Raw genomic sequence first — 12,222 nt, 5'->3', positions numbered from 1 at the left:
ATGGATATCCTCTATAACAGTGGTCCCCAACCTTTTTATTACCGCGGACCGGTCAAGACTTGAACATTTTGCTGGAGGGGTCAGCCGTCAGATAAGGCTTCTGCATGTTGGTGTTCCCGTTAAAGCCTGAATATACTGAATTTGGGTTGTCTTGGCCCTTTTATCGCAACCTGTGACTGGGAACGAGAATACGACCTGTTGAATGTGACAGGTAGCCAATCAGAAAGCGTGGTGATGTAAGAACACAGGGGAATCCCAAACAGCTGACATATCGCGCAACTGAGAGTCCGGTGGATATCGGAGATGATATGTGGAAATGTTTATTATTATATGTAAAGGTCATTATTATGTTTATTCAGTTAAAAATGTTAACTATGAAAAAACACAGTCACCTCCAAATCATAGTGCAGCAAATAGAGCGGCTGCTCCCGTCATCTTTTATCCGCCACCTTTTCTTTTTGTTACGTCTTTTATCTCTTAAAATGACTCCACAAACTATCACTATTGCTTCTACATCGTCATCCGTGTTTGGTTATTCTAAATTCCCGTATGCTATGTTGGGGGTTTTACTGGATTATCCTCTGGAACTGGGATGCTTGTGAGTGGAATCGGTTCGTGTGGTGTGTTGCTCCTGCCGTGTGGCTGGACACACGAACCGATCGAACCTGTTGTACTTTTATCAGCTCTGTGGTCACAGAGGTTTGGAGAATCGGCCGACAATTCTTAAATCTTGCCATCTAATCCAGACTTAAGACTCACAAGCTCTACTCATCTCGTCTCGACCACTGCCCAAACGCTCTGACTCTGGTCGCTATGGTAACGTTTACATATCCCTTCGAAATAAGATACAGATGCACCACAAAAACGAACATTTTACTTTCGTGAAAATTTTAACTTATTTTAACTTGACTAACGGGAGCCCTGAGCTTGTTTCTCTGCAACGAGACGGTCCCATCTGGGAGTGACGAGAGACAATGACACCCGAAGTGTTGCTTATATCCACAGCCTGTTTGGTCTCTACGTGGCGAAGCAGTTTGAAGCTTCATTGCCTCATTAGCAGCCGGTCGCCGCATGTTACACAGAGCGGCTTGTAATGTGGGACTCACCTACCGGTCCGGGATAAATCCATCCTCCTGTCTCTTCTCTGAGCCTTTTCGCCTTTACAAAGAAAATTTCAAAAGACATCTGATCCGTTTCTTACTCATTTTGCTGCTTGTGGGCTCAGTGTTGGCGCGCAAGTAACCGAGAGAATCCGGTTAAAGGATTTTCAAAATAAAAGATCCTCCAGACTCAAATAATACCTAAAATGGAAATATGTAATTATTTCTTGCCCGGCCCGGTACCAATTGGGGGGTTGGGGACCACTGTGTTAGAGTATTATAAATACTGTGGAGCAGGCTGATGGATAGAACTGTAATTCCATAGGTTTTCCACTGTAATATAATGATGTGAGTGAGTGAGCAGCCTGACAACAAGATAATCGGATCAAGACATGATGGACAGGCGCTCTCAATGAATCTATAATTGAGTCTGGGAAGTTGACTGTTCAGCCGAGAAGATGCATGCAGATCTAGAGGAGGAGGGTGTGGGGGAGCAACTCCAAACGACCTGAATGACGATGAAGTTGACGTTTCTTTTTTTTTTATTCACACAAACAAGAAAAGATTCTGACACAAATACTGCTGAATAAAAGATGGCTTACTCTTCAGTTCGTGCCTTCGCCTGTGCCCCTTAATTTGCAGTGTGCATACATTCAGAGACGGACTAATTTTCATTCCTTTTGTATCTCTGCCAACAGACGCACAATGAGTTTAACACTCCAACTGTGGAGCTGCCATCCATGCTTCAGTGCTTGATATCTCTCATCAGTCTTCATCTAGTTTACTAAAACTTTTTATAACTGCAATTGAAATATTTTCTATGTGCAGCTTAAAATTAAAATGTGCCAAAAGTTAAATTAACCAGACTAATCTTCTCTTGAACTCACAGGTCAACTTAACCTCATACACACTGCTTTAACGAATATAATGCAATGTTTATACAGTCCAGCTATGTGCTTCATTCCATCGTATCTTTTATTGTTTATTTAAACATTAAAAGTATTAATAAACTAGTCACCTCGAGTGTGGACTATAGTTATGTTTAATGCTTTACAAACAAAATCCCCTAGATCAGAGGTGGGCAACTCCAGGCCTCGAGGGCCGGTCTCCTGCAACTTTTAAAATTTTTTCAACTTCAACACACCTGAGTCAAATAATGAGGTCCTTAGCAGGACTCTGAAGAACCTGACTGGACTTGGGAGGTGATTCAGCTGTTGGATTCAAGTGTGTTGGACCAGGAAGACATCTAAGAGTTGCAGGACACCGGCCCTCCAGGACCTGGATTGCCCACTCCTGAGCTAGATTATTGCAAAACGTGGATGTCAGTAACAGAAGCATGAGGCCAAATGGAAAACTAAAAGATTTCAATGAAAGTCAATCAGTGATAAACTCCAGTTTAATAATCCACACAGAACCAGATTAGAAGATATCTCAGACATTAAAAAAATAATCTTGCTACTACAAGATTCCAGGCTACACAACAACAATCTGTCATTTAAAAGGTTCGCTCTTCTCAATTCATTCTGGTTCTGTGTGTGATGTAGACAGTTTCACATCCCTTCATCTGTCTTCAGATTCACAGGATTCACTTCATAAGTCCTGATTTGTGTCTGCCCCAGGACCTGCACTCTATCTCACTATCTCTTTTCTTTATTAGCTCTGTTTGATAAGACATCGCTCCACAAAATGGCTCCAAGATTAAATAACAGGATAAGAGGCATAATTAGCACCACTTAACTGCAGGGATCAAATGATAGCTTTTTCATGTGTTTTCTTAGCATGATGGATAATTTTTTTTTTTTTTTTGTACAAACTGGTTAGTTATGCTGCTTTCAAACATTCTTATTCAACTGAAACCTTAAGCTATTTCAAGATGTTGACTTTCTTCAGTTCCATACAAAATTATTCATATCTTTTGAACCTGTCCTCATTAGGTGATGTAATAACAGTTTAATTTGTTTATTGAGATTTTTTTTGATAGACCAACACAATTGAAAAGCAAATGACCCAAAAGAATTCAGTGTGGCCTGTTGCCTTTAAAAGTCTGTTGAATAGTTTAATATAAACTGAGACCGCCTACAGTATATGTGAGTTATCCTCAGTGTAAGTCCTGCTGTTCTGTGAAGGACTCTGAGGTTTGCTGTTAGCAAACAAACAAAATTACAAAGATCAAGAAATACAGCAGAGAAGTCGGAGTGAAAATTGTGAATAAATTTAAAACAGGGTTAAGTGGTAAAACATAATTCATGTTTTGAATAATTCAAGTTGTTGTCCATCATGGAAAGAATATGGTACAACTGCATGCCTACCAAGACATGTAGACTGAGATGATGCGCAGTGGCAAAATTAGAGAAAACTAGACAGGCCTTTGGTAACTCTAGAGAAACAGCTAATGTTGATGAAAATGTTGAGCCATTGTTGTATGGGATGGGGTTAGCCCTAATTCTGGCTTAAAGACACCTTCCTTTTATAATGGCCTAATTTATTTTTTGCCAATAGTGTGTTTTTATTTGTTTGTTTTTTAATAAAAGATCTTTTGGAAAAAAAGAGTGAGACTTTTTTTTTTTTTTTTTTTTTTTTTGCCAAAATAAATTTAGCCAAATAATGACTTTGGCCATTACAAAGGTGAAAATATATGAACTATGTATAAAACATTCAATTTTCATAGCCATCCTGGGGCAAATAAATGGTGTATTTTATACATATTTTATCACAATACACAAACACACGCATGCACACGTACACAATCCAAACCTACTTTCCAATTTACACACTGTCTTGTGTTGATTTATTACATAGAATCCAAATTAAAAAAAGTTTTGTAGCAACAGAAAACCTGAAATCCAACATTCCTGGATTGCTTATCAGATAAACTGAATTAATTCCAGCATTTTTTTAATAGTAATCTAAACAGAAACATTGGGTGACACCTTTTTGATGTTTTATGAAAAGAAACACACTAATCATTTATTGATTAGCCTAATTTAGGAATCCGTCACAAAGTCTTATTGTGCATTCTGAGACATTCGGTTTGTTTAGACCAAGCTTTAGAAAGGCTACATGGCTCCTTGTTTCAGTGAAAACTTTTCCAAAAGTTCCATAGTGTGTTCCATATGTTTCAGCATTCATCTGACATGATATAATTAAAGTGCCACAGAGGTGGAAAGCTCAGGAGCTTGCCATGAGGCTGTTTGCAAACACTTCATTACACTGCTGTCACGCAGCAGAGTATCTCCCAGACAGCGGCAGTAGAGGCTTTATCGGCTGAATCTGATAATGAGCATACCTCTGGCACAACATAATGAAGTCGTGATACACGGGGCTTCTGTGCATTTTCCTCCAGGACACTGTAATTGCACAAGCTTGGGCAGCCAGTCACAATAATTAAGAGCATGTAAAGTGCACTGGTTGGAGCAACAAACCAGAAGAACCTTTTTCAGATGAATAGAAGAAATCAGATTACACCCCTCCGCACCACAACGTCTCATTATTCCACTTCCTCTAACGCGATTATCTCTTGACCTTTCATCATGAGGGTCTGTGCTGCGCCTACGCAAGGTTAGGGTCAAACTAATCACTTTGTCGGTCGGTGACTTTAGTCTTTTGGCGTGTTCGCCTGTAACATGAGAGAGGATTGTGATTGAATGATTCTAATTAAACAACGTCTTAGAAATGGCCCTGACTCAATAGATTGCAATGTAAATTATCAACCCAAGTCAAGTTGTGTCACATGAACTCAAACACTCCTTCTCTTCCATTTCTTTTAATTAATGCTTAGGGGGAAATTAATGAAGAAGTTAGTGTTCTGTGCAGAGCACAAATTTTCTTCCTGTGCCTCATTATCAGGGATACCTGACACAATTCTCATATCAACTCTATTGTTTAAAGTCTAAGTGGATAACAGTTTAAGGAAATGCATTATCCTTTGAATTAAATCCATTTTGAAACCTCACAGTTACATGTTTGGGAAAGGAAGTCATAGGTTTTTGCCTTTTCAACCAGTATTACAGCAACCTTTTGTATGTGAACTAAAAAATTAACTCAGCAGAAAGAGGAGTCAAGCGGTACATGTTTTTTCTAGAAATGAACTTGGATGAAACTTGAAAGAGACTTTAAAGTCTTTGAATGTCAACTCTTTTTACTGATTTTGAATGCAGGGAATAATAAAAATAATAATCAAGCTGGGTGCTGCACAGTAGCACAGTTGGTAGCACTGTTGCCTTGCAGCAAGAAGGTTCTGGGTTCAATTCCAGGCCCAGGTCTTTGTTTGGAGTCCCTTTGCTTGTGTGGGTTCTCTCTGGGTACTCCGGCTTCCTCCCACAGTCCAAAAACATGACTGTCTGGTTAATTGGTCTCTAAATTCTCCTTAGTGTTTGGTTGTTTGTCCTGTCTGTCTCTGTGTTGCCCTGTGATGGACTGGCGACCTGTCCAGGGTGATCCCGCCTCGCCTGTTGACAGCTGGAGATACCAGCACCCCTCACAACCTCACTGGGATAAAGATGTAAGAAAATGGAAACTTTACTTACACCCTTTAAGAAACTTTCGCCCAATTGCCCATAGCCTCTTTTCCTAAAACCAGGTTTATAATGGAAAATTAGAATTGAATCACAACAGTTGTCTAAGAAAATTATGGAGACTGAATTTCTACTGACTTTCTAATATCAAAGGCATTAGGTAGTCTACCTGTGGAATCAAAGACAATGGGCATCTGCAGCATTACCATTTGTCTGGGTGTATGAAAGCAGGATGTGTGAAAATGACAAGACATTCTCCTATGCCAAATTTAAGTTTAAATAATTAGTATTTATAAACTAGATAAAAAAATGTGCCTAAAAATTGGTTTTACATGGGTCTAAACTATGTGTAGCCCATTATGACATAGCCAAGTGAATATAATGAGACACCCAATGAAATATTCAGTCTTTTATAAGAAACTCTTCACAGATTGATGTTTAATCAATATATGAATATATATTTTTTAGACTTTAACTAAAAATGCTAAAAACTAAAAATCAGCTGTGTTAATTTTTCCTCCTGCTGTCCTCTTCTTTATGGTTTTTGCCAGTAGTAACCTCACGTGACTCGTGATGTGAAAAAATTGTTTCCATAACAGTTTTGTGAAATAAATCTATTTGGATCCAGCAGAAAATCCACCTCATCGTAGCACAAAAACCTTTTATCAAAAACTTTTTTTGTTGTTTTTTGTTTTGTTTTGTTTTGTTTTTTTCAAAACTGGCATGTTTATATTAGGTGAATGAAAATGAAGCCAGTGACGCACTTTTGCAGCCTTCAATGAGTGACATTAGTCTAAGGAAAATCTGCTTCACTCCTCACGTTCAGCTGTGAAGTGATGAAGAGGTTTCTTGACCGGTCAGCCTGTTTAAAGTCACCCTGCAGCATCTCAGGCAGGTCAACATCTGGGCTTTGACATTTTTCAGGTCTTTCCTTTTCTTAATTCTCAACCAGACTGTAGTAGAAGAACTGGTACGTTTTGGATTATTGTTTGATTTTGATGGTCCAGTCGCTTCAGTTTCACCTTTTCTATACAAAGTTTATTAAAAAAAAAAAAGGTAAAACTTACATATTTTCCTCAAACATCTGCAGTAATTTTAATGGCGTTGAAATAAACATTTTTTCTTCCTCTTTGTGTGAAGTTTGAATAAATCCAAAACCAATTCTGGGCTGTATTTAGCTTTACTCCAGCATTGCTCCAGAGGTCCTGGTCTTTTCTTTGTTCTGTCTGGTAAATTTCAGTCTGGCCTTCATTCAGATCCTTAGTGGAAACTGAATTGGTGATGTATCTTTCTGATTGTACAGGTGCATCAACAGTAGTAGGAAGCTGCTATCGGCTCCTGGATGATAGTTTCGATTTCTCATACTTGTCTTTGCAACTTGTGATCTGCAATCAAAATCAGATTGCAGACCACAAGTTGCAAATGATTTTTATGATCATTTCTCCATTCTTTTGTTTCTTTGTTTGTTTTATCATCCTTTAGGAGGCGCAGGGAGAAGCTCCAGGCCCACCTGAAGGAAAGTCGCAGTTTGAAAAGCTACACGACCAATCCCATCAATCTTCTAGAAGCCAAGATGAGGGTCCCAAACACCAACCTGCAAATGCATGAGGTGATTTTTGCCCTTACATCAATGTCTTGTTTCATGTCCTCAAACAAAAGACAAACCAAACACATTTGATCATCATCACAAAATGCATAATGTGCTTGTAGTGTCTGTTAGCGTGTGGCTCTGTTGGTATTCCCTTATCTCAGCCCAGCCACTTGCGTCAGGCTCATGGGTCTGTGGCAGAGCAGCCATTCAGTGGTTTGAGAGCTCAGTGCTGACTGACGAAATCATTCATCATCTCCTTACATCTCCTGCTTTTGTGTCTCTCTGATTTGGTGGCATGGGAAATCATATTCTCATATGAATGTATCAAGAAGGAGGCAGCTTCAGAGAGTTTGAACATATTTGCTCTGAAGAAATGAGATTTTATAGGTTCATTATAACAAAATGTAAAGAGTCTGCACCTTTATGACTTTAATCGAATGGTGCGTTTCCTCCTAGGTCCTGATGGATCGTAATGAAATTGTGTGTTGGCTCACAGTCAATGTGGGCCAACATACAAGTAACTGTCATTGGTCATAACTCTGAAATTCATAAACTAGTTGAGACTTTGTGTGCAACATATATATGATAAACATTCTTCATTATTTGTGTTGGGGGGGTAGTGAGGTTAAATTTGGGTTAACAACTGCTGTGTGCTTTGACTTTAATTCAATAAATAGTTCTACACCAATTGAGCCATTCTCGTTTGTCAGATTAAAAGTACCCTTTGAAAATAACAACCTTCAAGCAGGTATTAAACATAGATTTATTTAAGCCTACATTTCTGTTTGTGGATTGAAAATGATCATATTACATGAAACAAATAAAACACTAGTTTTATTTGTTTCATGTAATATGATCATTTTAAATGTCATGTTTTCAGTAGGTATACATGGAAAGTCATCATAGTTAACAGAAATTCAGGCTTTCAAACTCTGGTCTGAGTGTAGTTAATCTATGTAATGTGTTTCACTTAGTGATAACGTCCTAAAACTTGTGGGCTTTTCTAGTATTTCAACTTATTAGATGGGTCTGTAAATGTATATTTAAATATTTAGTATGCAAATTTAGCTGAATTAATTGAAGCTCTGACTGCTAGATGGCAGCAGAATGCTTCCAATATTATCTTGGAATGTGTAGGATTTGCATCATCCGGCATTAGTGGGATACATACAGAGTCTTGGTTGCATTGAGGCTGTCAGCAATTTGAGACACATTTACAATAAAAGTCTACAAGAGGTGAAGGAAAATCAGAATGTCCTTTAACTCTGCTTCATTCTTTTCTATGGCGTAGTATAGCTGGTCTGGCAATTTTGTCATTCTAACTTTCTTACTTTCTTATGATTATGCAGGTATGTTAGTATAGCTTTGACACTTACTCTTCAGCTTTCACTGATATTGAAAATAGCTGAATTTCATTCTTCTTCCCTCCATAACAACTTCTGCACAAGAGCTCTTGGATAGTTTAACCTGTTCTAATTTAATAAAAGGGACATTTCACTTCTTTCAAAACAGAATGGAAGTGTCAAAGAATCTGTATTTAATTCAGTCTAGAATAAGTGTTTAGGTTTTAAAATAGAGCAGATCTATTTTGATCAAGAAGCCAAACAAGTATTGATATAAGCATTCACCACACTGCAGAACTGGAATCTACCTGCAGTAGCTTGGTGGAACATTTCTCAAGGTAAATTTTTCTCATCCATCCATCCGTCCATCCGTTTTCCAACACCCTTGTCCCTAGTGGAGGAGGGAGGGTTGCTGGTGCCTATCTCCAGCTAACGTTCCAGGCGAGAGGCGGGGTCACCCTGGAGAGGTCCCTAGTCTGTTGCAGTAAATGTTCTTCATTTCTTTTCATTTTAAGGCTAGAAATACATTGAGTTTCAAACACCTGAAAGCCACATTAGCATATGAGCTATAATGCCAGGCTCAAAATCATGGAATCTGACATATAATAAACTGTGGCATGTAGAGACAATAAAAGTAAGATTGTTCCATATAAAATGTTTGAAATGATGCAACAGATCATTGAATTACAAATGCCTGAATGGAGCCGGACTCTGCAGAGTCTGTCAATTTTAATGCCGGGCAGACAGAACTTAAAGGAAAGGAACATTCTTGCCCGAGGCTCTGCTCCTGAGTTTCAGTTGCAGGGTGTCAGATGTATGAGATATGGTGAGGAGCAGAGCTACACAGGGCCTGAACGTAATCTGTAAAATCTGGTGTTTGTGTGGACCGCACGTCAGAGTGCCTCCTCATATTACCTTCAACCTGAAGGATCTGTCAAGGACAAAGTGTTTTCTCACATATATACAGTGAATACCAAAAAAATGATTATGTGCACTTAATGTGTGCTGAAAAATAAAAGTCAACATCCTTTTTGGTCTGGAACATCTAGCCATTAATTAATTAGTTAAAGTGTCTCTGGCTTTTTTAACAACTCTTGTAGCACTTATAGGGGCATTATTATATTTTTTTTTTTTCAGGAACTAGGTACCATTTTGTAGCACAATCGGGAAACTGTTACCCTCAGTTGTTATAAAATGCTGTATATGTCAAATGTTACTCAAAAGAAATTTGACTTTGATATTTAACACCTTGAGATTGAGTCTCTGCTTCTTTAAAAAACGCTGTCAGGAAGTCATCACAACATCACTCCTCTGTTAACCCTTTAAAACAAACTTTTTACCTGTCTTTCACTGAGAGGTAGCTCCCATAATGAGCTCAGCAGATGCACATTTGCTAATTGCTGCTGGCTAGTCTGAAGGAGCTGAGTGGAGGAGCTGAACTTGGACACTGCAGCTCTGAGAAGAAGCTTTGTCTCAAAGGCCAAGCTTTGAGACGAAGCTTCAAACCCTTTGGGTGGACCAAAAAGCCTAGGTCCACCCAGGCTTTTTGAACAGCTGAATGGTTGCCATGGATACTGAAGGACTAAAGGATTTCTCAAAGATGCATGAAAGAATTAAAGCAACACTCCAGTTATTATTTTTTTGATGAGGGAATAACATAATAACATGATGTAAAGCTAAAAGAAGTTGATTTTACATGATACTGCCCCTTTAAGACTGGGTTGGGAGTTCACCTTCCAGCAGGACAATGACCCTGAACATAAACATGCTCCACTTTTTATTGGTCTGTAGTATAAAATTCCCCAAAAACTGCTCTAAAGATTGTCTGTAACACATCCAAATCAATTTTGTTTTACCAAATGTGGCTACAATGAGACCAGAAGACATTTTGAGGCAAAGTGGAATATGTTTTCAATGTATGCTGATTGATGCATATTCTACACACACAAGATTTTGTATTAGAATCACATCACTGCCATCTAGTAAACAGAATTGTTCCCAATGATTTCAATTTTTTTCTAATGGGAATGCAGAATGCCTCCATTTGTATGTGCTACATTCAGACTAATACTCTACGTAATTCAGTGTCTCTTTAGCAGTAAACATAATAACTTATTTGTAACTGTAAATAAATTCAGGCATGCAAGTCATTTGGAATATGTAAATAATGATGCATTTACTGACACTACACATTGTTCAGAAAAACAAAGTTCATTTACATCAAAAATTAGCTTTAGAATAAAGGATCTCGTATGCAAATGATCTACATTTGGTTGTCTGAGGCAAATTCACTGACAGTGAGTCAACTAAATTTTTCTTCCTAGTCATACACAGCCAGCTGAATTTCTTTGTATATGAGGTACTGGTTTCCTTTGATGCAGTTAACGGTGTCATTTGGATTCTGATTTCTGAGAGCATCCTGCAGTAGATAAACACTCCCAGATAGTTCAAATCATGAAAAGAAGTTGAATGTCACAGCCAGTTGAGGGCATAAAGAAACGAGTTCATCTGATGAGCACTGCAGGGCTTTTTTGTTGGAGGGATTTGATTAGGCAATGAATAAAAGAGCAGCACTGAGCGAGTCACTCGTTTTCTATCAGTCGTATTATACCACTCAGTCAGGAACTGTTCATGTCTTTAAACCTGGCGGAGGGTTCCGGGCTGATTGTGTAGCAGGTAGTTACATTTACTCAGTCAGTTACTTGAGTAACGTTTTAGAGAAATAAATTTACTTTTAGGAGTAGATGTACTGCATTGTACTTTTTACTTTTACTTGAGTAATATTATTATGAAGTATTGCAACTCTACCCACCCAGTTCATTGCAGGCTCTGTAATTGATGAATTTAAATGAATCATATTTTAATAAAAAAATCATACATCAACAAAATAAACATTTTCAGTTGAAACACCCTCTGTGCTGCTAAATTACTGAATAAATAGACATATGAGCTCAACAGCAAACATAATTTTTAGTCTGTTATTTAGGACATTCAACCATCAGATTCTACCCATTCCAGTGTTTCAGGATCTAATGATCATTTATGGAACTTCTTTAGCAATATGGATGCTAGCATTGGGGACGTCTGTGCTGCTGCCACATGTTTAGCACCGAGATGTTTTCTTAGGCTTAAAAAGTGTTGCTGATAAGCTAACTTCTTTTAGCACAACTTGAACACAATAATAGTCCTTTCTAGTGTCTTCTCAGAACGTTTTTGAAGCAATAACTAAGTTGCCCAAGAGAAGCTAACTTGTCATCCATTGCCATTGTTAGTGGATGTTGCTTGTGTGTTGGATTTACAGATGTACCAGAAACACATAGCAAGAGTTCTGGCTCTGGACTTTTATTTGAAAATAAATAAATAAAATAAAATACATAAATAAACAACATGATTAAGTGTCATAAAAATCTATGTAATTTATCAGTCAAAATTAATGTGTCAAAGTCCCAGCTCTAGTTTTAACCAAATTTCACCAGAGACACATATACAGTTTATGTTGAAGTGAATCCTCTTGTTTGCACACAAGCTTTGGTCTAATGTTATTTTCTGTCTGCTGACCCTTTTAAGAGGCCAAGAAGATACAGTAAGCATCATATATTGTTACTATTGAGGATTAGAAAGGTGGCTATACTCTTAAATATCTAAGTAAAAGAAATAATGCACAGAGACGTAGT

The 12,222-nt window shown here is 38.0% G+C and overlaps 1 protein-coding gene across 1 annotated transcript in view; it reads left to right on the top strand.

Moving 5' to 3' along the window:
* The window catches only part of LOC106957149 (pro-neuregulin-3, membrane-bound isoform-like), a 143,813-nt gene that overhangs the window by 110,934 nt on the left and 20,657 nt on the right, over positions 1-12,222 (top strand). Inside the window, exon 7 of the mRNA XM_015048404.1 lies at positions 7,097-7,223. Within this exon, the coding sequence (XP_014903890.1) occupies positions 7,097-7,223 (127 nt within the window). The remainder of the gene's footprint in view (positions 1-7,096; positions 7,224-12,222) is intronic.

Source organism: Poecilia latipinna, unplaced genomic scaffold, assembly GCF_001443285.1.
Source record: "Poecilia latipinna isolate Pla-1442-1.1 unplaced genomic scaffold, P_latipinna-1.0 Scaffold881, whole genome shotgun sequence".
In the NCBI taxonomy this organism is placed as follows: domain Eukaryota; kingdom Metazoa; phylum Chordata; class Actinopteri; order Cyprinodontiformes; family Poeciliidae; genus Poecilia; species Poecilia latipinna.
The sequence above is the reverse complement of the archived record's forward strand: the minus strand, read 5'-3'. Positions and strand labels throughout refer to the sequence as shown.